General features: G+C 43.6%; 1 protein-coding gene across 1 annotated transcript in view; it reads right to left on the minus strand.

Annotated features, from left to right (window-relative positions):
- Positions 1–21939: 21939 nt before the first annotated feature.
- The window catches only part of CD38 (CD38 molecule), a 53633-nt gene continuing 48553 nt past the window's right edge, over positions 21940–27019 (minus strand). The window contains exon 8 of the mRNA XM_061145477.1: positions 21940–25287. Within this exon, the coding sequence (XP_061001460.1) occupies positions 25260–25287 (28 nt within the window). The 3' untranslated portion in view covers positions 21940–25259. The remainder of the gene's footprint in view (positions 25288–27019) is intronic.

Genomic DNA, 27019 nt, shown 5'->3' on the forward strand with positions numbered 1-27019 from the left:
TAAAAAATATATATATTTTAAAATCACAACTCCTTGTCTCATTGTTCTTAACACACAATTTCCAGCTCTGGAAATCTGTTTATTAAGAAGACGTACATCTGGGACTTCCCTGGTGGCCCAGTGGTTAAGAATCCATCTTCCAAAGCAGGGGACACGGGTTCAATCCCTAGTCAGAGAACTAAGGTTCCACCTGTTGTGGGGCAACTCAGCCCGCGAGTCTCAACTACTGAGCTCACTTGCTCTGGAGCTGGCAAGTAAAATAAATTAATTAGATAAATAAGGTTGTATGTTGATTAGATAAATTCAAGAAGCTATTGAGGTTAGGTTTATCCATAAATAATGTATCAGATTTTTTTTAAACATATCACTCTGCAAAACATCTCGGGACTCTGCATGAAATACCTCCAATGACAGTATTAAATCAAAGGCAAGAACAAAATCTGTCAGAGCAGCGTATTTCCAAATCTTTAGAATCTCGTTCTGACAGGCAAATTCTAAACATAAAGACTAATTTAAATATTTCTCAGCTTTTATAACTGTGAAATACTTTTATACTTTTATAACTGTTAAAAGTATAGGAACTGCTTTGGGCTGTGGGTCTGAACCTGTGAGAATTCACCTCCTTTCTTACTTAATTTCAAAGGGCAGATCAGCCAAATGGATGAACCAAGAGTCTAAAGTCAGCTAAGTGGGAATGTTTAGCTCTGCTGAAATGGAGGTAAAGGGCAGTTCCCCAGAAACAGGGAACCTGGCTTCCAGCACTGAGGTTAGCCTCTGCTGTCGGGCACAGCCAGTGGCTGCATGCTGAGCTGCTTCAGTCATATCTGACTTTTTGTGACCCCACAGACCATAGCCAACCAGGCTCCTATAACCAGAAGAAAGACCCTCAATCTTCTGGGACTCTGTGTCTTAAGCCATGAAGCAAAGGGCTTAGACCCGATAGCGTCACTTCACCTTCCAGGGTCTATGATTCTGGGAGTTTGGGTGAGAAGTAAAAAGACACTGGGGCCACCACTAGCCCACTAATGGAACTTGAACAGACTGTTCAACTTTTCCTGAGTCCCAGTTGCATCATCTTTCCCCTGAGTTGTGAGAACCAAATCCTGGTTGCTTGAGAATGTGATGTGAGAATCCAATCCTGTTAGAAAGCCACTGCTGAGGGGACTCTGCTATGTCAAATGAAGAGGCTAAGGCAGTGGTCTCCACCAGGAGGGGGCAGGGTATGTCAGGATTGACCTGGGGAGTGTATTCAAAATATTCACAGCCCTCCTACCCCTCAGGAAATAAGCCAGTGTGGTAGATGCCTTTCATCTCTTTTTTAAATACTTAGATTGATGATACTTGTCTAGAGCTTAATCTTGAGAAAAAGGGTAAGAATGCAAGAGGACCTCATTAGAAAGTTTTGTGGTTGATTAACAGTATCTGCGGGCTTCCCTTGGGGTTCATGGTGGTAAAGAATCTGCCTGCAATGCAGAAGACATGGGTTCGATCCCTGGGTTGGAAAGATGCCCTGGAGAAGGCAATGGCAACCCACTCCAGTATTCTGGCCTGGAGAATTCCATGGATCGTATGGGCCATGGGGTCGCAAAGAGTCAGACACGACTGAGTGACTTTCACTTTCACTTTCTTTCACTCTCAAGAGTATAATAAACCACAGGTTACTTTGGACCTAAGAGATTCCCACCTTGCCCCACCTTTCATTGTCTGCTACCCGGACACTTATCACCCAAAATGTGTGGTTTCCTGTCAGTCTGGAAATTCCTGCTTTTCTTTGCCTGTCTATGGACTCTCCCAGTCCGCACCATTTGCAAGATGTGTGATTTCCTGCCACCTGGCCTCATTTCTCTGCCCATCTCTAGCTACCTGCTTGCTATAACAATTTGACAAATAGAATGCAGCCAATGTGATGTTCTGGGATTTGTGGGCCTAGACCCTAAAGAGCCACATGGATTCTTCTTTTACTAGGAGGGAACTCCAACCAACCATAGAAAGAAACCTAGGTTACAGGTTCCAGACGTGTAGGTGATTCCAGCCCACACTGCAGGGAGAGAGAAGCCCACTCACACTAGTTTGTCCCCAGCCATTCCTGTTACTCCAGCCAGTGCTCTGGGCATGTGAGTGAGGCCGTCTTGAGCCCTGAGGTCCCAGGGGAGCCATACTGAGACCCCATGGGGGCAGACACGAGCTGTTCCAGCTGGAAGCTGCTCAGAATTGGGACAAGAAAAGGGTAATTGTGCGAGCCACTAAATTTTGAGACAGTCAAGGCTCAGATGAGTTAATTACCTTACCCTAAGTCACAAAAGTGTGGAAGTGTTAGTCACCAGGCTCCTCTATCCACGGGATTTCTCAGACAAGAATACTGGAGTGGGTTGCCATTCTCATCTCCAGGGGATCTTCCCGACCCAGGGCTACCGTCCATGGGGTTACAAAGAGCTGGACACGACTGAGCGATTAACTTTCACTTTCACTTAAGTCTCAGAAAAAGGGACTAGCACAGCTGAGAGTAGAAAAGACTAGGCTCTTCGAAACTGACAAAATTTCTAAAATAAGAGTATGTATGACTCTGTGTGTGTGTGTGTGTGTGTGTGTGTGTGTGTGTGAGTGTGTTGAAATTTCAGTGATACAACATGGAGAATCTTGGGTGGTAGAATTGTGTTGTTGTTCAGTCGCTGAGTCATGTCCGACTCTTTGCAACCCCATGGACCACAGCACGCCAGGCTTCCCTGACCTTCATTATCTCCCTGCTCAGACTCAAGTCCACTGAGTCGGTGATGCCACCTGATCATCTCATCTTCCGTTGCCTCCTTCTCTTCCTGCCCTCAATCTTTCCCAGCATCAGTGTCTTTTCCAATGACTTGGCCCTTTGCATGAGGTGGCCAAAGTATTGGAGCTTCAGCTTCAGCATCAGTCCTTCCAGTGAATAGACAAGACTGATTTCCCTTAGGATTGATGGGTTTGATCTCCTTGCAGTCCAAGGGACTCTCAAGAGTCTTCTCCAACACCACAGTTTGAAGGCATCAGTTCTTCTGTGCTCAGCCTTTTTTATTGCCCAGCTCTCACATCTGTGCATGACTACTGGAAAAACCATAGCTTTGACTACATGAACCTTTGTCAGCAAAGTAATGTCTCTGATTTTCATATGTTGTCTAGGTTTGTCTGTGCTTTTCTTCCAAGAAGCAAACATATTTAAATTTCATGGCTGTTGTCACCATCCACAGTGATTTTGGCCCCAAGAAAATAAAGTATATCACTGTTTCCATCGTTTCCCCACCTATTTACCATGAAGTGATGGGACCAGATGCCATCATCTTAGTTTTCTGAATGTTGAGTTTTTAGCCAGCTTTTTCACTCTCCTCCTTAGCCTCCATCAAGAGGCTCTTTAATTCCTCTTCACTTTCTGCCATAAGGGTGGTATCATCTGCATATCTGAGGTTATTGATATTTCTCCCTGCTTGATTCCAGCTTGTGCTTCATCCAGTCTGGCATTTTGCATAAAGTACTCTGCATATAAATTAAATAAGCAGGTGACAATACACAGTCTTGACATGCTCCCTCCCCAATTTTGAACCAGTCCATTATTCCATGTCTGGTCCTAACTGTTGCTTCTTGACCTGCATACAGGTTTCTCAGGAGGCAGGCAAGGTGGTCTGGTATTCCCATCTTTTGAAGAATTTTCCACAGTTTGTTGTGATTCACACCATCAAAAGCTTTAGCATAGTCAATGAAGCAGATGTTCTTCTGAAATTCTCTAGCTTTTCCTATAATTCAACAGATGTTGACAATTTGACCTCTAGTTCCTCTGTCTTTTCTAAATCCAACTTGTAAATCTGGAAGTTTTCGGTTCACGTACTGTTGAAGCCTAATTTGAAGGATTTTGAGCATTAATTTGCTAGCATGTGAAATGACTGCAATTGTGTGGTAGTTTGATCATTCTTTGGCATTTCCTTTCTTTGGGATTGGTATGAAAACTGACCTTTTCCAGTCCTGTGGCTACTGCTGAGTTTTCCTAATTTGCTGGCATACTGAGTGCAGCACTTTCACAGCATCATCTTTTAGGATTCAAAATAGCTCAGCTGGGATTCCATCAAAAGCTGGTCCACTGGAGAGGGGAATGGGAAAGAACTTCAGCATTCTTGCCTTGAGCTCCCCATGAACAGTATGAGAAGGCAAAAAGATTACTGGGTTAGAGGTGGAAATTTTCTTATGGGCCAGGGAGATCATGGGAGAGCAGGGATAAAGAGTTGAAAACGTTCCTGTTTGAGGCTCAGTGATAACAGAACATATTTGTTGGTTGCAATGATGTTGGCTGAGGTTAGGCTTCCAGTGGAGAGCTCAGGATGAGGAAGTGGAATGTCGGGTTCCAAGCCAAGGTCCCATGATAGAGAGGCCCACTGTGTCAGGAATGTGCTTAAGACTGGAACTCCACCTTAACCAACATGCTGGCACCAAGATCATGCTGCTGAGGACTTATTAAGCATTTAAATTTAAACAACAGGCTTTCCACCCTGGGGGCCTGAGTCTGGGCCCTGTTGTCCAAGTATGACAAAGAGTTGGATCCCTTTGAGGAGTTACTGCCTCCCAGAGAAGACCACTGGGATTCTTGGACGATTGATGGGGAGAAGACTGGTTCCATCAAAGCTCCCCTTCTTGCTCCTGATAGACTTCATTGGGCCTGATCACCGTCAGGCTTCCCAGGTGGCGCTAACGGTAAAGAGCCCACAGCAGTGCAGGAGATGTAAGAGATGTGGGTTCGATCCCTGGGTCAGAAAGATCCCCTGGAGGAGGAAATGGCAACCCGCTCCAGTATTCTTGCCTGGGAAATCCCACAGACACAGAAGCCTGGTGGGCTACAGTCCATGTGATTGCAAATAATCAGATATGACTGAGCAACTAACACTTTCACTTTCTGCTCACCCTTGGATTTATTCTTTACTCTGCCCTGCTCTTCTCCGCATGCAGGGCAGCTGACTCCTGAGGGCTCCCGTGTCTTCTGGCTTCGTGATGAATTCATTAGCTGCAGGAGCTGATGGAGAAAGGAAGGTGAGGAAAAGGGCGATGTGAGGGCTCCCCTCCCACCCTCTCTGCCTTTCCGTCAGCAGGCTGGTCATCTCTGGGACTCCCTACTTCTGCCCAAGCAGCCTACCTGGTCCCATCTCCAGCCAGGTGACCTGGCCCCTAGGATCTGGTGACAGGTTTTCCTCCCTTTGATTTTCCAGCCTCAGAGTAGCAAAAGCTTCCAGCTGTTATTCTTCTCCAGTCCCAATCCTGCTTCCTGGCTTCCTTCATTACTGGTGCAATAAATCCCTCTATTAAATGTATTCTGTTGTAAACAGTTAGAGGGCTTTCCAGATGGTGCTAGTGGTAAAGAACCCGCCTGCTGATGCAGGCGATGTAAGAGATGTGGGCTCGATCCCTGGGTGGGGAAGATCCCCTGGAGGAGGGCATGGCAACCTGGTGGGTGGGTGGGTGTGTATGTGTCTCGCACTGGTAGAAGATGAGCACTTTGTTCTCACAGCTCACCTTGAATGGGAGCCACAAGAGAGACCTCTCAACTTGGAGTAGACCTATCCCTCCCAGTCCACCTTGACCATTGCTGTAGTTTTGCCAGGACATGAAGACCTCTTTCTCATGTCTCATGCCGCTGAGGTCCCTTTAAACTTCATAATTTTCCCTCAACATACTCCTATTTAATATTTATCAAGACAACGTTCATATCTGAAGAGAGCAGTGGAAAACAAATACTTGGTAACCTTTAGGACTAAGCAGCCTTTGATCGGGTGGACCCCAAAGTGCTCTCACATAAGCCACAGCCAGGAGAATGCACACAGTTTCTCATCTTTGTCTGCTTAAATTATGATCCCCCGCTTCAAGCAGACAGAGTGATGGAGGATCATTGAAAGCAAATAGAGTCACTGCAGAACCCTGGGACAATGCACACTTTTGCCAATGTGCTTCATAATTCTAGGATGAGTTCTAGAAACTCCCTCAGAGTTTTGTGGGGATCCAGATTTTTGGTTATTCAGATCAGTTCAGTTGCTCAGTTGTGTTCGACTCTTTGCCACCCCACGGACCGCAGCACGCCATGCTTCCCTGGCCATCACCAACTCCCTGAGCTTACACAAACTCATGTCCATCATGAGTTGTTGGTGATGCCATCCAACCATCTCATCCTCTGTCATCCCCTTCTCCTCCCACCTTCAATCTTTCCCAGCATCAGAGTCTTTTCAAATGAGTCAGCTCTTCACATCAGGTGGCCAAAGTATTGGAGCTTCGGCTTCAGCATTAGTCCTTCCAATGAACACCCAGGACTGATCTTCTTTAGGATGGACTGGTTGGATCTCCTTGCAGTCCAAGAGACTCTCAAGAGTCTTCTCCAACACCACAGTTCAAAAGCATCAATTCTTTGGTGCTCAGCTTTCTTTAGAGTCCAACTCTCACATCCATACATGACCACTGGAAAACCCATAGCTTTGACTAGATGGACCTTTGTTGGCAAAGTAATGTCTCTGCTTTTTAATAAGCTGTCTAGGTTGGTCATAAATTTTCTTCCAAGGAGCAAGCGTCTTTTAATTTCATGGCTGCAGTCACCATCTGCAGTGATTTTGGAGCCCAAGAAAATCATTAGAGTAAGCCATTTATATCCTTTTATACTAAAAAAAAAAATGTTATTGCTTCACAATGTTCTGTTAGTTTCCGCTGCGTAGCAAAGTGTATCTGCCATTCGTATACACAAGTGCTGGGTATGCTCCCCCCAAATTCACTGTGATGTGTTTAGTTGCTTAGTTGTGTCTGACTCTTTGAGACCCCATGGACTGTAGCCCACCAGGCTCCTCTGTCCTTGGAACTCTCCAGGCAAGAATACTAGAGTGCGTAGCCTCTCCCTTCTCCAGGGGATCTTCCCCACGCAGGGATTGAACTCAGGTCTCCTGCATTGCAGGTGGATTCTTTACCAGCTGAGCCACCAGGGAAGCCCAAGAATCCTGGAGTGGGTAGACTATCCCTTCTCCAGGGGATCTTCCTAACCCAGGAATCGAACCAGGGCCCCCTGCATTGCAGGCGGATTCTCTACCAGCTGAGCCACCAGGAAAACCCACATCTACATATATCCTCTCTTTACTGGGCTTCCTTCCCATGTAGGTCACCGCAGAGCGCTGAATAGGGTTCCCTGTGCAGTACAGCAGGGTCTCAGCAGTCAACAAGTTCATACATAGTCATGTATATGTATCAGTCTAAATCTCTCAATTCACCCCACCACCCCTTTCCCCTCCTTGGTGTCCTTACATTTGTTCTCAGTGTCTTTATCTCCATTTCTGCTCTGCAAATAGATTCATCAGTACTGTTTTTCTAGATTCCACATACATGTGTTAATGCACGATGCTTGTTTTTCTCTTTCTGCCTTACTTCACTCTGTATGGCAGTCTCTAGGTCCATCCACATCTCTGCAAATGGCCCCGTCTCATTCCTTTTATGGCTGAGTAACATTCCATTGTATTTATGTGCCATGTCTTCTTTATCCATTGCCCTGCTGATGGACACTTATGTTGCTCCCACGTCCTGACTATTGTAAATAGTGCTGCAACTAATGTTAGGGTGTATGTATCTTTTCAAATTGTGTTTTTCTCAGGGTATATGCCCAGGAGTGGGGTTGATGGGTCATATGATAGTTCTGTTTTTAGTTTTTTTAAGGAACCTCCATACTGTTCTCCATAGTGGCTGTACCAATTTACATTCCCACCAACAGCGTAAGAGGGTTCCCTTTTCCCCACACCTTCTCCAGCATTTACTGTTTGCAGATTTTTTGTTGATGGCCATTCTGACCGGTGTGAAATGAAAGTTCCGCCTCATTTTTTTTGTTTGAGCCCAATATGATCACCTTCCTTCAGCAACCAGGACTGAAACAACTTAGAAAAATCAAGCTCAGAAAGAATGTTCAAAAGAATGAGCCAATAGCATTTGAGCTATAGTCACAACTTATTACTGTTTAGTTGCTAAGCTGTGTCTGACTCTTTTGCCATCCCATGGACTGTAGCCCATGAGGTTCTTCTGTCCATGGGATTTCCCAGGCAAGAATACAGGAGTGTGTTGCCATTTCCTTCTCTATGGGATCTTCCCAACCTAGGGATCGAACTCGTGTCTCCTGCTTGGCAGGTGGATTCTTTACCACTAAGCTACCTGGGAAGCCCATATAGTCACAAATAGAAGACAGTTTAAAGGGGCGGCAGGTAAGTACTTACCTAGTCACATGTCACTTCTGGCACACAATGACAGAACAAAAATGGTATGAATAAATAGAACACCCAAATAGATAGAAGCTAAGATGGCCCCGCGGCATCCCTGGCAGGTGTGACGTAGCCCCGCGGGTGCTCAGATGCCCTGCAAGCCCTGGACCCTCATTACTCATCTCCCCGGGGTCCGGCAATGCTGGAAGCTGATGGTTCTCAGCTGAGTTCCCTCCAGGATTATTTCTGATGAAGGGACCAGCTTACCCGCAAGTAATGAAAGTGAAGTGAAGTCACTCAGTCGTGTCTGACTCTTTGCGACGCTGTGGACTATAGCCCACCAAGCTCCTCTGTCCATGGGACTCTCCAGGCAAGAATACTGGAGTGGGTTGCCATTTCCTTCTCCAGGGGATCTTCCTGACCCAGGGATCGAACCCAGGTCTCCCACATTGCAGGCAGACGCTTTAACCTCTGAGCCACCAGGGAAGCAAGTAATGAAACCTGCCTCTAATGACTGTTCAGAGTTCAATGTTCCAGCCCTTACCTCCAGGAGGGACTCCCAGGAGGACCTTCCCAGCTCCCTTTGGGATCAGCCGGGACCTTTTCTAAGGCTGCATGGCAGATTCATCTCTCCTTCTGCTCAAAACTGCCTCTTTTGTTTCTCCTCCCATAGTGTTGATCCCAAGAGCACGCTGATAAACTTTCTGCTCTCACATCCCCCTCTCCTTCTGAGTCTATTTCCCAAGGACAATCTGACCAACTTGTTTGAAGTCATGAAAGTATTTCCAAGTTTTCTATGTTGAAGCAGAAAACTCATTTTTTATAATTTGGAAGTGTGTGTTAACAGATTACAGAACAGTTCACATGATATGACTGCAATTTTAAATATATATAAATACACATATTCATAATAACAAAGATTAAGGACATAGTCAATGAACTAATACTTCTTGAGGACCTACTTTTTGCCAGGGATTAAACTTGGTATTACACCAAAAATATGAGAATGGTAATTATCCCTGGGTGACGGAATTAAAAGTCATTTTTATTTTCTTCTTCCTCTTTTTCTTAATAGCATATTTCCAAAATTTTGTTTTGTAATTAAATACAAAGTTATACAAATTATATATCAATGTTACATAAATAAATGTTCATTTTATCAAGTATTGCAATAAACATTGCTGTATTTTTTGTGTTACATGTAACCCCAAATCTTCTCTTTATTCTCTGAAAACCCCAATACCTGCAAAACTAAAATGTGTCAATGCAACAGAAGTTGAACAGCAAGTTTTAATTTCAAAATCTGGGATATGCTGAGTTGTCATTAATTCTCCAATACTGAAATAAATGGTCTGAGTGTTTTCTGAATCATTTGCATTTTGAACCTAGAAAAGGGGACTTCCAGGTACTTCTGATGACCTCATTACATGACATGACATTCCTGATTACATGATAAAAGGAACATAAAATTTTCCCAGCATTAAGTCTTTGAGAAAGATACCACAGGCATCAAGAAAGGAAAAGCCTGGACTTGAGAGCTTGGGACCACACCCTAAATGCCCTGATATTCTTTACCAATCCAATCTATAATTTGTCATTCAAAAATTGTATCCTCTAGTTTTTCTTGGCCACCTGTCTATTTAGAACATATTCTTCACTGGGAATATTTGGTCTTCAGTTCAGAGAGAAAATTCAATATATCTTCACTCTAAGACTAAAAGCACAAAATGTAGGCAAAAATTTTAGATATATATTAATAATATTATATTAGGATATTGTATGGTCCTTCCAGTACATCATATCTTATTATTGAGTTGGTCAGAACAAACTTTCTGGTCAACCCAATGTCAATATTATTCTATGTTATTATTAATTTAAAATATATGCTATTATTAGTAATATAGAATATACTATTAATTCTCCAAATCCATTTGTTTTGGTTGTTTTTTTGTGCATGACTCAAATAAGTGTATTTTATTATGTCTTTCAGGCAAAAAATTTTTTTGACTAAATTCAAACAACAGTACCTACCTGATGGGTAATTGAAATGTGGACGTGTTGCTACATAATCTTTTCCAGTAGTTTATAAGTTTCTGCCAAGCCAGAATAAAGGGTGAGAGGTAAAGATAAGCTGACACTTTTAAAAATTATGAGTCTGGCCATTATGGTGATTTCATGCCAAGGCACATCTGAACTACTTTAATGTGGGATAACCTCAGAGATGGAAGTGTGGATCTCTCCACAGAGAGATCCCTTTAACAGTGTTTCTGATTTTCTGTGGTCTTGAAACAAATAAGAGTGTAGCAAGGACTTTAGGGAAAACAAGAGTATTCATGGTTTTCCTTGGAGGAAAAGTTATGACAAACCTAGGCAGCATATTAAAAAGCAGAAACATCACTTTGCTGACAAAAGTCTGATAGAGTCAATCCCTAGGCAGTTTGATAAGAAGTCTAGGGGTCCCCATGGAGAGAAGGGTCTGGAATTCTCAAGGAGGAAGAAAGGACAAACTTTTTTTCCCTCTACATTCCTTAGGATTATATAACAATAATATATCCTGCTGAGGACAGTCTCTGGAAGAAAAAAAACCTCTGGCTAATCCTATTATCTTAAAACGTAAATTATGGGAGTAGGTATAGTGAGGTCCTTACAACCTCCAGACATTCTTTTGATTCACTGTAATAACTAATTTGAGAGTATATAATTCCAGGGCTAAGACTAGCACAGGGGTACTCTTTCTACCCCCTTCTGATGTCTATGTCAGAAGCTTTCTCTATCTCCTTTATACTTTAATAAAACTTTATTACACAAAAGCTCTGAGCGATCCAGCCTCATCTCTGGCCCCGGATTGAATTCTTCTCCTCCAGAGGCCAAGAACCCCGGCGTCTTTGCATGAAGTCCTTATATTCAAAGCTATGGTTTTTCCAGTAGTCATGTTAGAGGTAAAAGTTGGACCATGAAGAAGGCTGAGTGCTGAAGAATTGATGCTTTTGAATTGTGATGCTGGAGAAAATTCTTGAGAGTCCCTCTTACAAAGAGATCAAACCAGTCAATCCTAAAGGAAATCAACACTGAATATTTATTGGAAGGACTGATGAAGCTGAAGCTCCAACACTTTGGCCACCTGATGTGAAGAGTCGACTCATTGGAAAAGACTCTGATGCTGGGAAGATTGAGGGCAGGAGGAAAAAGGGATCCCAGAGGATGAGATGGTTAGACAGCATCACCGATTCAATGGATGTGAGTTTGAGCAAACTCAGGAAGATGGTGAAGTACAGTGAAACCTGACATCCTGCAGTCCATGGGGTCACAAACAGTCAGACATGACTTAGCAACTGAGCAACGACAATAACAACTATTACTAGGGAGAGTGAAATTAATAGCTTTGAAGAATGCTAATTCTTCATTCACTGTCAACTCATTTCAGACGTAAATAATTTAAGTGAAAATTCACGAGGAAAAGGGTCACTGAAAGTTCTCGGGGCCTGCATTCTCACAGCACCAAACCCTCACATTCTACTGCCCTGGTCCCCAAAGTTTCAAGGGCTGGCAGAGCATTTAAAGGGAACATACCTGCGAGCTGAGATCAAACAACCCAGAGAAGAAAAGAGAGGGAGGATTTGCCTGCCTCTCCGCCCACCAGTGGCCCAGGATAAAATGAGTCATTCACCGTTTATCACCTACTCAGAGTTTGTGATGGAGAAGGCAATGGCACCCCACTCCAGTACTCTTGCCTGGAAAATCCCATGGACGGAGGAGCCTGGTGGGCTGCAGTCCATGGGATCACTAAGAGTCGGACATGACTGAGCGACTTCACTTTCAATTTTCACTTTCCACTTTCATGCATTGAAGTAGGAAATGGCAACCCACTCCAGTGTTCTTGCCTGGAGAATCCCAGGGATGGGGGAGCCTGGTGGGCTGCCGTCTATGGGGTCACACAGAGTCAGACACGACTGAAGTGACTTAGCAGCAGCAGCAGCAGCAGCAGAGTTTGTGAAAACTCTGGGAAATAGTGAAGAACAGGGAAGCCCGGCGTGCTGCAGTCTATGGGTTCTCACAGAGTTTTTTTAGCAGAGTTATTTTTAGCAATAGTTCATAATCAAAGACATTGAGCCTGGGTCAGTAAGCAGCGTAGCTGGACATTAAAGTCAGATGGTCCAAGTCCTGAGCCCATATTTTTAGCTACTGTCCTTAAAGAGGTAGGGCTTTCCTGGTAGCTCAGTTGGTAAAGAATCCGCCTGCAATGCAGGAGACCCCGGTTAGATTCCTGGGTCAGGAAGATCCACTGGAGAAGGGATAGGCTACCCACTTCAGTATTCTTGGGCTTCCCTGGTGGCTCCGCTGGTAAAGAATCCGCCTGCAATGCAGGAGGCTCCCGTTCGATTCCTGGGTTGGGAAGATCCCCTGGAGAAGGGAAAGGCTACCCACTCCAGTATTCTGGCCTGGAGAATTCCATGGACTATATAGTCCATGGGGTTGCAAAGAGTTGGACACAACTGAGCGACTTTCACTCACTTAAGGAGATAACTGTGTCGTAGAAGCACAGATATGTAAATAGATCATTTCTATTTACCCCTCTATCCATGGAGACATTCAGTGAGCATTTATTAAGCACCTACTATATGCAGACAGGATACTAGCCTCCAAGGATACAAAATCCAGGGAAAGGTCAGGGTCCCAGAGTGCAGAGAACATGAGTTTGGTCCCTGGACCGGGAACTAAGATTCCACATGCTGTGAGACAACAACTAAGTCCACGTGCCACAAGTACTGAAGCCCGTGTGCCTAGAGCCCACGCTTCGCAACCAGAGAAGCCACCGCAGTGAGAAGCCCACACACCGCAGCTAAGAGAGCAGCCCCTAATCCCACACCTGGAGAAAGCAGCAACGGGGACCAGCACAATCAAAAACCAATAAAATATTAAAAAATATCTAGAATCATGATAGAACTGGGTGAAGAAACGAATTCTGAAGTCAGGCATACAGGTTTGAAGGCCAGCTCTGCCCCTCATTGCTTATAAGTCATTAAACTTCTCAGAGCTTTGGTTTCCTCATCTGTAAAATGGGGATAGTAATCTACTTCATGGATCATGGTGAAAGCTAAATGGTATGTTAACTTCATGTATCAGCTTAGCAGGTCACCTAACAGAAGCAGAAGATATTAAGAAGAGGTGCAAGAATACACAGAAGAACTATACAGAAAAGATGTTCATGACCCAGCTCACCACAATGCTGTGATCACTCACCTAGAGCCAGACATCCTAGAGTAGGAAGTCAAGTGGGCCTTAGGAAGCATCACTATAGGCAAAGCTGGTGGAGGTGATGGAATTCCAGCTGAGCTATTTCAAACCCTGAAAGATGATGCTGTGAAAGTGCTGCACTCAATATGCCAGCAAATTTGGGAAACTCAGCAGTGGCCACAGGACTGGGAAAGGGCAGTTTTCATTCCAACCCCAAAGAAGGGCAATGCCAAAGAGTGCTCAAAGTACCGCACAATTGCACTCATCTCACACGCTAGCAAAGTAATGCTCAAAATTCTCCAAGCCAGGCTTTAATAGTATATGAACTGTGAACTTCCAGATGTTCAAGCTGGATTTAGAAAAGTCATAGGAACGAGAGATCAAACTGCCAACATCCATTGGATCATAGAAAAAAACAAGAGAATTCCAAAAAAACATCTACTTCATTGACTATGCCAAAGCCTTTGGCTGAGTGGATTATAACCAACTGTGGAAAATTCTGAAAGAGATAGGAATACCAGACCACCCTACCTGCCTCCTGAGAAATCTGTAAGCAGGTCAAGAAGCAACAGTTAGAACCAGACATGGAACAACAGATTGATTCCAAATTGGGAAAGCAACGCGTCAAGGCTGTATATTGTCACCCTGCTTACTTAACTTATGTGCAGAGTACATAATGAGAAATGCCTGGCTAGAGGAAGGACAAACTGGAATTAAGATTGCTGGAAGAATTATCAATAATCTCAGATACTCAGATGACACCACCCTAATGGCAGCAAGTAAAGAGGAACTAAAGAGCCTCTTGATGAAGGTGAAAGAGGAGAGTGAAAAAGCTGCCTTAAAACTCAGCATTCAAAAAGCAAAGATCATGGCATCCAGTCCCATCACTTCATGGCAAATAGATGGGGAAACAATGGAAACAGTGAGAGACTTTATTTTCTTGGGCTCCAAAATCACTGCAGATGATGACTGCAGCCATGAAATTAAAAGACGCTTACTCCTTGAAAAAAAATGTATGACAAACTGAGACAGCATATTAAAAAGCAGAGACATTACTTTAGCAACAAAGTTTCATATAGTCAAAGCTATGGTTTTTCCAGTAGTCATGTATGGATGTGAGAACTGGATCATAAAGGAAGCTGAGCACCAAAGAATTGATGCATTTGAACTGTGGTGTTGGAGAAGACTCTTGAGAGTCCCTTGGGCTGTAAGGAGATCAAACCAGTTAATCCTAAAGGAAATCAATCCTGAATATTCATTGGAAAGACTGATGCTGAAGTTGAAGCTCCAAAACTTTGGCCACCTGATGTGAAGAACTGACTCATTGGAAAAGACTCTGATGCTGGGAAAGATTGAGGGCAGGAGGAAAGATTGAGGGCAGGACGACTGAGGATGAGATGGTTGGATGGCATCACCAACTCGATGGACATGAGTTTGAGCAAGCTCTGGGATTTGGTGATGGACAGAGAAGCCTGGCGTGCTGCAGTCCTTGGAGTCACAAGGAGTTGGACACGACTAAGTGACTGAACTGAACTGAACAGGTCACTTTGTCTAGCCTTTTGGTCAAACATTATCTTGTTGTCTTTGAGAGGCTGTTTTTTTTTCAGATGAGATTAACATTGAAGTCTGTGGGCTTTAAATAAAACAGATTACCCTTTATAATGTGGGTGAGTCTCATCCGAGAAGTTGAAAGCCTGAGTAGTAGAACAAAGCCTGACCTCTGCTGAACAAGAGGGAATTCTGCCAGCGGGTGACCTTCAAACTTGAACTATATCATTATCTCTTCTGGGTCTCAGCCTGATGGCCCTCCCTGCAGATTTTGGACTTGCTAGCCTTCATAATCACACAAACCAACTTCCTAAAATCCATCTCTATCTATCCTCTATCTATTACTTGTCTATTTATCTATTATGTATTAGTGATCCATTTATCATCTATCTGTCATTTATCTACTTGTCTATCTAATCATCTATCATTATCCATCTATCTAATCTATCATCTATCCATCTTCTATCTATCTATCCATCAATTTAATCATCTCCCATGTGGCTCAGATGGTAAAGAATCTTTCTGCAGTGCAGGAGACCCAGGTTCAGTCCCTGGGTTGGGAAAATCTCCTGGAGAAGGGAATGGCAATCCATTCCAGAATTCTTGCCTAGGAAATCCCATAGACGGAGGAACCTGCCGGGCTACAGTCCACAGGGTCACAAGGAGTCAGACACAACTGAGCGACTAACAACATCATCCTCTATCTATCTGTCTATCATCTATCTACTGCTGGTTGTTTCTCTGCACAACCCCAGCTAATACAAATGGTATGATTCATGAAGGTCCCTGACGTATACCAGGGGCTCAGTGGGTATTAGGTTTATCCCCACTTCCCCAGAGACGCTCAGGCTCTTCATTGCACCATAGGAAGATGGTGGCCCAAAGAGGTACTAGGATTTGTCCACTACTTCAAAGTTCTGAGATCAACCAGGTAATCAACTTTGAGTTTCACAATTTAAGGCATGGAACATCTTCTCCATGATTGAAGTGACCATTTCATTTTCTGTAAAGACTCCCCTCGAAGGGACTTCAGAGTTTATCTGATCCACAAATGTACAAGGTGTTGGTCTGAGAGTTACATACGGGTTGGTTTGTTTGCTTTTCTGACACAAGGGTTTTTTTGTTGGTTGTTTGTTTTGGGTTTTTTTAGTTATTAGTTTAAGACTTGGAAAGTGTCAAACAAGCCTGGACTGCTGGTTTCTCTTGAGGAATTAGAAGTTCAGAGGACTTCAAGCAGGCCTACACTCCTGCCTGAAAACATTGGGGCTGCAACAGAGGTCACCACCACCATAGACAGGATACAGGACCTGAGGGCATTTTACTCATTTATGTTTCCAGTCGACATCTGCAGATGTTCGAGTCTGTGACTCCACATGTCTTCCAGCTCCTTCAATTAGAAAAGCAAAAACAAGAGACCCAGAAAGGTCTGGAGTACTTGCAGAAGGTCATGGAGCTGGGATTTTTCAGAACTGGGTCTAAAACCCAGTTCTTACTTCTCAAACCCCTTAAAATATGCCCTATGCCAAATGAGCACAAATACTTTTATTGACAAATTAGGTGATTCCAAAGCTTTTCCTGTAAGACAATTATTTCAGTTATCAGATCAAGTTTAGTGTTAAAATGAAGGCAGTTTTTAAGATGGAGTAGATTATGTCTTGTCTTGTTCATCTCTGTGATTATAAGCACAATTTGGGGTCAGATCACACCTAACTCTGCCATTATTGTGGGCAAATCGGTCACCTTTTCATAACAGTTGTACAAATCACAAAGTGCGATGGTGAAAATTAAATGAAATATTTCATGTAAACTGCTGAGTACAGGGTCTGGAGTATAGGAAGCATTCAACATGTGTTGTAGAATTAGGACCTCAGAGAAATTAAAATATGGCAAAAGAGCAATGCAGCTAAACCATATCACACCTGCAAATATGTCTAAGTTCACAGTGACCCCATCAACTCAAACACAACACCTCATTCGTCTTCTCTCAGTTTACATATTCATTCTTTGTAGTCATTTGGTCTAACCTGCAAAGGGTGATACATGTCAAAACAAACCTGTTGATTAGAGTTAAAGACTGATTTGTGGTTATTTTCATCCTTAGAATACATTCCAGTAACAGTGCATAGTCAGGATATTATGTTCAAACAAGACTTGAATTAATTTCTTGTGCCTGGGTGGCTGAATTATCAATAAAAAGTACACTAGGGTCAGTTTTGTTCCTTGCTTGTATTGATTTTAAGATCCTCTATATTTCATCCTCTATGATGTAATTTTGGCTTTTAATATGCTGTACTTGTTTCAACCAGTTAAGGACTAGGTTCATGAAATTAAAGTGATGGAAAAGCGTTGTCTGTCTCTAAAACTTCAGAGGTGGAGATGGTGGAGGAAACACATGTAAACCGCATGCATGCTAGGTCGCTTCGGTGTGTCCAACTCTTTGCCATCCCGTAGACTGTAGCCCACCAGGCTCCTCTGTCCATGGAATTTTCCAGGCCAGAAGACTGGAGTGGGTTGCTCTTTCCTCCTCCAGGGGATCTTCCGGACCCAGGGATCAAACCCACGCCCCTTACATCTCCTGCATTGGCAGGCAGGTTCTTTACCACTAGTGCTGCTGGGGAAGCCCAGTGCATCACTATAAACCATGTCCTGGAGGTAGGGAGGAAGGCTGACGGCTCACAGTGGTTTGACTGGTAGATGTGCTGTGCTTGGTCATTGTCGTGTTCGACTCTTTGCGACCCCAAGGACTGTAGCCCACCAGGTTCCTCTGTCCACGGGATTCTCCAGGCAAGAATACTGGAGAGGGTTGCCATGCCTTCCTCCAGAGTATCTTCCTGACCCAGGAATTGAACCTGGGTCTCCTGCATTGCAGGCAGATTCTTTACCAGCTGAGCTACAAGGGAAGCCCTCTTGCAGCTGACTGGTAGATAATGGGGGCTTGATAAAGCTTGCTGAATGAATCAGTGAATCAGTGAATCAATTTATCACTTGGTGTGTGACTCAGTGGTAAAGAACCCGCCTGCCAATGCAGGAGACACAGTGTCGGTCTCTGGGTCAAGAAGACCTTCCAAGAGTGGAAGCCAGCTCTTAGTGAAAGGTCTTAGCAGGCTCTCTGGCCAGTCCTTTCAGGTGGGCACGTAGTACCCACCTAGGATGATTCAAAGCCCACCTAGGAGGAGAGAGTGTGGCCAACCCAGCTGGTTGTCAAGAGAGCCATTCCCTACCCTCTCCGCCACTGCCCATGAGTTCTCTGGGTCTCAGCTTCAAAACCAAGTAGGCTTGTCAAGCAGTTTACTCTAGAATAAAAACAGGTTCCAACAGTATTTTTTGAACTTAAAAAACTAAACTTGATGGTACTCTGTGTCAAGCACTGTTTTTTTTTAAATTTGTTTTATTTATTCTGCCGTATATCAACATGGATCAGTCATAGGTATATGTAGTATATGTTTGCAGCCTCCCTCTTGAACCTCCCTCCCACCTCCCAGCCCAAGCACTGGGCCATAAGCCATGCAGCTTACAAGATCTTAGCTTCCTGACAGGGGATTGAACCCAGGCCACGGCAGTGAAAGTGCCAGGTCCTAACCACTGGACCACCACCTGAAGAACTAGTCTGAGAACTGTGCATCTATCATCTCGCTTAAATCTCAAACAACCCAAAGAGTTGGGTACCACTATCACCCCATTTTACAGGTAGAAAAACTGAGCTCTGTTCTAAGCATTTTATACACTTCAGGATCCGGACATCAGATGGATCTCGGTGACCGTGAATGTGAGGCTAGCATGGGAGGCAAGGGCCACGCACCCTGGGCTTCACCATGCACCACCCACTTCAGTTATTCCTACTCCTGGAAGCAACGGTGGCCACATCTGACAGTGACAGAGTGACAGCTGAGTGTCCTTGGGGCAAGGATGACTCCTCGACCTGACCTGTCTGTGGAGTCATGTGCAACGTTGCTCTTTTTAAAAAATATTTCTTTATTTGGTTGTGTCACGTCTTGGTTTTCCACACGGGATTTTTTGTTGCAGTGCACAGATTCTCTAGTTGGGGCGGAAGGGCTCAGTAGCTGTGGCGTGGGGGCTTAGCTGCTCAGTGGCATTTGGGATCTTAGTTCCTAGACCAGGGATCGAATCCACATCTCCTGCATTGCAAAGTGGATTCTTAACCACTGGACCACTGGGAAAGTCCTGGAGGGTTGCTCTTGACTAAGTGGCTTTCAAACTGTTCTCCTGCCCTCCTGGAAAACCTGCCAGCCTCTGAGCTTCCCTAGATAACGTATTTCCGGCCAGAGCTGTATTCACTTGTTGTAGCTAAGGTCACTGGTTGATACATGTGTTTGACGGGGTTTCTCTTCTCTTCAGGTCTGCAGTGGTTCAAGATTCCAAACGTTGTTTCACAGTTATATTCCTTAATAATAGTCACACATTTCACTATCTCATCACATCAACTCCTGGGAGGTTTCAAGTGAGGTTTCTTAACAGGACAAAGGTGGGTCATCACATGATTCTCCAAACTTCCAAGCTGAGATTCTTGCTGGAAAGCAAACAGCACTATTCGTTCTTCGATGTCTCTGATGACAAAGATGAATGGTGAGAGCTTTCAGGTCTTCAACCGACTATGTGGACCCCTCTGAGCATCTATTCCCACCCCACCCCCCCATCCGCAAGACATCCATAATGACCGTCCATCCTCTCTCCGGCTGCCCGACTCACTCGACCTTGGGGTGGGGTAGGCGAGAGGCCATGTTGTCTTTGGAAGAGCATCTCCAGCTTGTTTGATTCTTCCTCCAACCCTATAGATAATTGTTGCAGGCTTTTTTGCCCAGATTTATTGAGGTATGATTGACAAATAAATATTGATATGTATTTAAGGTGTACAATGTGACATTTTGGTATACATATACATTGCTCAATGATGATCACAATTAAGCTAATTAACACATTCATCATCTCACATAGTTACCTCTGCGTGTTTATGTGTGTGTGGTGAGAAAACTTGATATTTATTTTGTTGTTGCTATTCAGACACTCAGTCATGTCCGATTCTTTGTGATCCCATGGACTGCAGCACACCAGGCCTCCCTGTCCATCACCATCTCCCGGAGCTTGCCCAAACTCATGTACATTGAGTTGGTGATGCCATCCAACCATCTCATCCTCTGCCATCCACTTCTCCTCCCACCTTCAATCTTTCCCATCATCAGGGTCTTTTCCAATGAGACGGTTCTTTGCATCAGGTGGCCAAATTATTGGAGCTTCAGCTTCCCTAGTCACTACATCTCCAGAACTTTCTCATCTTATAACCAGAAGTTTACAACAACCTTGGACCAGCATTGCCCTGTTCCTCACCCCTCCGGCTCTGATAGCTACCTTTCCACTTGTTGTTACTATGAGTTTGACTTTCTTAGATTCCACACATAGTGAGGGCAAGCAGTTTTTGCAGACACAATTGTTTTTAAAAGAATAATTCCACAAAGCCCTTTATTATTCATTCTTTGTATAATTCATTGATATCTGTTGTAAATATATTCCAAACTGGAGAGTCACAGATGTTAATGAACTTTCTCACTGGGTCACTTGTCTCTTAATCCCATGGTTTTCACTACCTTGTGCTGTTTGCACTTTGCTTAAATGATTAAAAAAGAAAAAAAGCATGATGAGCCAATTTGAGTTAAGTTCAAGGATAAACGCTATTTAGGGATCAATTCAAACCCTTCTGTGCTTTGTGAGTGTGATCTGAGAGCCAGCTAACCCCTGCCTCTTGGGGTAGCACCCAGAATCAGAGTCCCTGATGGATTTATATTAAAAAACATATATTCAAATGATGGCTACACTGCTTACAATAGCCAATACAAAGAAGCAACCTAAATGTCCATCAGCGGAGGAACGGATGAAGAAGATGTGATATGTCTATGCAAGGGAATATCACTCAGCCGCCAAAAAGAATGTGAAGTAATGCCACTTGTAGCAACATGGATGGACCTAGAGATTTGTCATCCTGAGCGAAGTGAGTCAGACAGAGAAGGAGGTATATCATATGCTATCAGGGACAGGTCGGGGGGGATAGTTAGGGAGTCTGGGGTTGACCTGTTGTTATTGTTGAGTCACTCAGTTGAGTCCGACTCTTTTGGGACCCCATGGACGGCGGCCCACCCAGCTCCTCTGTCCATGGGCTTTTCCAGACAAGAATACGGCAGTGGGTTGCCATTCCCTTCTCCAGGGAATCTTCCTGTCCCAGGGACCGAACCCATGACACCTGCATTGCAGACAGATTCTTTACCACTGAGCTACTTGGGAAGACTGCTGCTATATTTAAAATGGATAACCAACAGGTCTTACTGCATATAGCACAGGGAACTCTGCTCAATGTTATGTGCTAGCCTGGATGGGAGGGCAGTGTGGGGGAGAATGGATACATGTACATGTGTGGCTGAGTCCCTCCACGGTTCACCTGAAACTGTCACAACATTGTTAATCGGCTATAGTCCAATAGGAAATAAAAAGTTTAAAAAATGATGGCTAATGGAGCAAAAAGAAATTAGTTGCTTCATTATTTAAAAACTGTGGGAAAATGTTAGGCTAACATTGCATTTATAAAATGCTGTCTTTTTCTAATACTGTTATTTTTTATTATTTTTATTGGTGCACAGTTGCTTTGCAATGTTGTATTCGTTTCTGTTGTAGAGCAAAGTGAATCAGCCATATACATGTATCCCCTCTTCTTTAATATCTTATTTTTATTTATGGGAAGCTGCTACATAAGACAGGGGACCCAGTCTGGTGCTCTGTGGAAACTCAGAGGGATGGAATGGGGGTGAGGGTTGGGAGAGAGGCTCAGGAGGGAAGAGATATAATTATGACCAACTCAAGCGATCTGACGGCAGAAATCAACACAACATCATAAAGCAATTATCCTCCAAATAAATAAATGAATACAAATGCCTTTTAAAGTTATGCTGTAGGTTTATTTTAACATTTTGCTTCACACAATTCTAATTTGCCATACAAAACCTGTACCCATATACATAACCACTTGCCCTTTAAAAACCCACAAAAACACAGAGTTGTTCTGCTCCATGTGGATTCTACTTGAGATGCTCAAGTCACAGTCTCGGGAGTGGTCCTCAGGAGAAACTGCATGCCAGGAAGTAAGTCAGCAAGGCTCCTAAAGCATCTCTTCCATCAGGGAGTGTACAGACTTGGGTGAGCTCGTTCCCAGCAAAAGTTAAAAGGCACAGAATGTTGTCGAGCTGACGAAAAGAATGCATTTTGCCAAAATATTGGATATATACTTGGCTTTGTCTGCCAAGTATATAAGAGACACAGATGTGGTGTGAAACAGGTCAACACAAATGGGACTAAGAGAGACCTACTAAATGCAGCATTGCTATGGACTGAGAAAAATGTGTGTACACAGAAATACATATAAACGCATATATGCATGTGTATCCCTTCAACTATGAGAACTGTATTTGAAAGTGTGCCTCAAATGTTATCAGGTCATAAACCATTATAGAAGAAAAATAGTGATCCTCAAGGAGCTGGAGAAGGGAAATTAGGTTCTGGTTCATTCCCACAGCCTTTGGGTGAATATGGTGGTGTGTAAAAGTTGGGATAGTAACAGGATTTTTCTAGAGCACACAGGAATGAAGTGGGGAGAGAAGGCATAGCAGGTTTATGAGTAAAATATGAGGTTGATGAGCAATCAGTAATTTGGTAGAGATGTCACTTATAAGAAGAGGGATATGGAGGATCTACTTACAGAAAAAGTCCTTAGGGCTAGAGATGCATGGTTTAGCCACCGAGTTGTATCTGACTCTTTCGACTCTGTGGATTGTAGCACTCCAGGCTCCTCTGTTCATGGGATTTTCCAGGCAAGAATACAGGAGTGCATTGCCATTTCCTCCTCCAGGGGATCATCCCAACCCAGGGATCAAACCAGTGTTTCCTGCATTGCAGGTGGATTCTTTGCCAGCTGAGCCACCAGGGAAGGCCCATGATGCATGGTCAATGGCAAAGATGCAAAATCAGAACTACAGGGAGAGCGGAGGCACGGATGAAACATCATGGTAATGAAGATACAAAGGTGGTGTGAGGAGAAAATAGCACCTCAGCCCCCAGCCACCTCCAGGGGCCACAGGGCGTCGTGCAGCAGGTGTGACAACCTGGGGACCAGCCCCCTCTTTGGTCTCCACCAGCTTTGACCTTAAGCACTCAAATCAGTCTTCTTGGGGGGGAAGATTCTCACAAATTGATTTTTACTCTATCCATTTTATCACTGAAAAGAGATGTTAAGGACAAAATTTTCCTGACACAGGGAGCCACCTCATGGGGGTATCCTGGTAAACGAAGAAGGTACATTAAAGGATCCAGAACTCAGCAAGCTAGCCCAACAATAAGGCAGAGTGGTGGGAAGAAAAACAGCCGGGTTACCCAGTGAATTAGCAGGGACCTATCTCTGAAGATGTTCTGCAGGAAGGCAGGAGGCAAGACTGAACCTTACCCAGAACTGGTCCCCAGCATCTATTCTCATTTTAGCCAAGACCACAGCCCACGAGAAAGCGGAGAACGGGCCGGTGAAGAAGCCCTGCTCTGATGGCAGTGGCCGTAGCTCTAAGGACTCCCGATGGGAACTGGATTGGCAATCAAGGGGCAGGCAGAAGGGAGTCTATGTTCTAGTGACCTCTGACACGTGACTCACTGTGTTAGGCTGTCATTTTCTGTCATCTTCTTTAGTTCTCACCACACTTTGATGAGGGTAAATTTATAATCCTTATTTAAGTGACGAAGAAGCTGAAGTTCAGAGAGATTAGGTATTTCATTCTAAAGCATAGAGTGATGCCAAAATATGGACCCAGAAACGTTTGACTCCAAAATGTATGCTGTTTTCAACACACCTGCTGGGTTCCCTGAAGGGTTTCCAAATGAGTTTATTAATTCTCCACTCGATGCATCTTATGTTTTGACAAGAAAAACAAAGAACTAGAAAATATCCAATGTTTAAAACTTAAGCAACACATTTTTGAAATAACAACTAAATCAGAAAATATTTTTAAATTATGAGGAAAAGAGACATAGCAAAAATTTTAAGAGCTGCAGCAAAGACAGCACTCAGAAGAAAAATTATAGTACTAAAATGAACATATAAGAAAAGAAAATATACTACAAACTCAGTGATCTAAACTTCCATCTTAAGAAGCTGAATAAGGAAATGCAAAGAAATTAGAATCTCTCTATCTCTAATAATACAGAGAAAAGTAAAACCTAAATAAGTAGAATGAGAAAATCAACAAGGTTAAATGTTGGTTCTTTAACAGTAGTAAAAATGAGCATTCCCAAAGCAAGACTAATCAAGTAAAATTCAAGTGAGATGCAAACTGTCAGCATCAAGAACAAATAAATACATGTTAACTGACTCCTACACAAGACACCGAGATGAGGAGAAGCAAGGAAAAGGATGAAAAAATGTACCTGTTTTGAAGCCGTCCAGAAAAACCACGTTTCAGACTCTACTGTATTCAATTTAATCCAACATACATTCATTAGCAGAGAACATAAGGGCTATCAATCTAGTGTTCTCGGCCTAGAAAGGGCAAGCATGTGAAGTTTTGAAACAAAGTCAAGTTCAAATTCATTCTCTACCTTGACCTAAATGTATGACTTTTGGGAAATTATATAAACTTTCTGAACTTATTCTTCTCATTTAACAAATGGAGGATAGTAATATCAACCTCACAGGGCTATTGAAAGGATTAGAGATAAAACCCCAAGCACAGGAGTAATTTACATCTTACAGAACATAACATGACCCATAATCATGGCATCTATACTTTATCTGTAGGAAAGATACAAAAATATATCCTGAGATAAGGTCATCCATTTTGATATGTGATCTTTGCTGAAAAGTCTGGGCATTTATTTTTCTTGACTGGCCAATAGGTTTGGACAACAGAAAGAATGTTACCAACATATTAGCAATATAAAAGAATCATATAAAAAAATAAAAAACTATATAAAATGTCCACTCTAACTTTATACAATAATTAATTTTTCTTGACTATTAGATCAAGATAAAAACTATGTCAATAGCATAAGCTATTTTAAGATTCCGGAGGAAAAGGCTTCCATCTCTGGTGTTAATTTTATGACGAGAGTTTCCCCCCAAAGTCCCAGCTTTGCGCCAGCGTGTCTCCTGAATCGAGTGTGTTGATCTCTACTGCCAGGGCTCAACCATGCTGATTGACTCATCTGCAAAATGAATCCTCAGAAACGTCCAAGAAACTGGTCACGGCTATGATGAGAAAGAAAAAAAGGTCAAGAGGCAGTACCATACACCTTGGTCAACTCACCAATGAAACAAGGCCCTTCATTAACAACAAAAGTATGCATGGGCCGCTTAGCATCCACACAAGTTCCTTCTGCTGCAGTGACAATACCGAGAAAGGTCAAGTCCAAGAGTGAATGACTGCAACTACAGCCCAATTTAGCTTCATTTCATGTGCAAAGCCATAGAAATAGATAACTGATGTTCGATGATAATATGTGGAGATGGGAACGAATGTCGGGCTCACACATGTCACAGATAGGTGCTGTGATCCTCAGCTGATGGTCAAGAAACAGCAGAAGCAGCAACCAAAGAGGACAGACCCCATAGTTTCCATTGAGGATTGGTTTTCTCTTCTTCAAGAACTTCCTGAGGACGTGTTGGGTCAAAGCATCAGGCAGCAAGAGGTCATAGACTCTCTAGAAGAGGGCTGGTTGCCGTCAGCGAGAGGACCCTGATTCTTTGCACAGAATACCTCCTATAGTATAGGCAGGTGAATGACCCTCTTTTTCTTAAAAATCAAATCACAAAGCAACGGAGTTCAATGGGAGTGGCTGGCACTTACCGGAGGGGGCTGTCTAGTGGGGGAAAGTGGTTCCTTCAACTGCAGTCAAATCTGATTTTGTTAAATGTGAGTCAAGAAAGAGAGAGAGAGCCTTAGAAGTAGCTAGCAGCATCCCTGGGCTTCTAGGAGGGGCCATCTCAGGCTCATCTCTAGCCCTCTGTCGTGACCAGCTGGGCACATCAGCTCTAAGTAGAGTCATCCATCCTCACCAACATTGTGGTCTGGGATCCCCCACGTGAACACGTGTGTGTGTGTGTGTGTGTGTGTGTGTGTGTGTGTGCACATGCTCAGTCGTGTCTGACTCCTCTGTCCAATCTTGTCTGGAATATTCCAGACAAGAATACTGGAGTGGGTTGCCATTTCCTACTCCAGGGGATCTTCCCAACCCAGGGGTCGGACCCTCATCTCTTATGTCTCTTGTACTGGTGAATGGGTTCTTTATCACAAGCGCCACCCGGAAAACCCACCTGAATACATTCTAGGTGGGAAAAGTAACCTCATCCTCAAGGAAATAATGCTGTGGAAGGGGAGTCTACAGTCGACATCTATATCCACGACATTCACTTTGAGCTCCCCTAGAGACAAGCAAACCCACTCCAGTGTCCTTGCCTGGAGAATCCCATGGATGGGGTAGCCTGGTGGGCTGCAATCTATGGGGTCGCACAGAGTCAGACACGACTGAAGCGACTTAGCAGCAGCAGCAGAGACAAGCAAGTTTCTTGCAAAGTCTTCAAACTGTTAGATACAACAGTTCTGTACAACAGGGAACTTTAGATACAACAGGGGACCCTGAGGGTCTGGTTATGCTGAATATATCATGACCTCATGGTTGGAGCAAACCAGAAGTGATTTCAAATATGGTCTCCAAGTTTACGGTCACATGAACTGATGCTTGAGTGACAGGTACTGGCTTCCTATGTAGGCCACTCCACAAGTCCAGGTGGGAAGGTATACTTAATTATTTTTGCAAGGTGAAGGATGAGTGAGCCCACCCAGAGCCTGCAGTTTGGGCCATTCATGAAAAAAAAAAAAGTGAATGGTTAATGTAAGGGAAGAGATAAAAGTTTTGTTAATGACTCACTTGCATTCCTTAATCTTGTCCTGGGTTTTCGTATTCCATTCTCTTAATGCAAA

Source organism: Dama dama, chromosome 6, assembly GCF_033118175.1.
Source record: "Dama dama isolate Ldn47 chromosome 6, ASM3311817v1, whole genome shotgun sequence".
Lineage (NCBI taxonomy): Eukaryota > Metazoa > Chordata > Mammalia > Artiodactyla > Cervidae > Dama > Dama dama.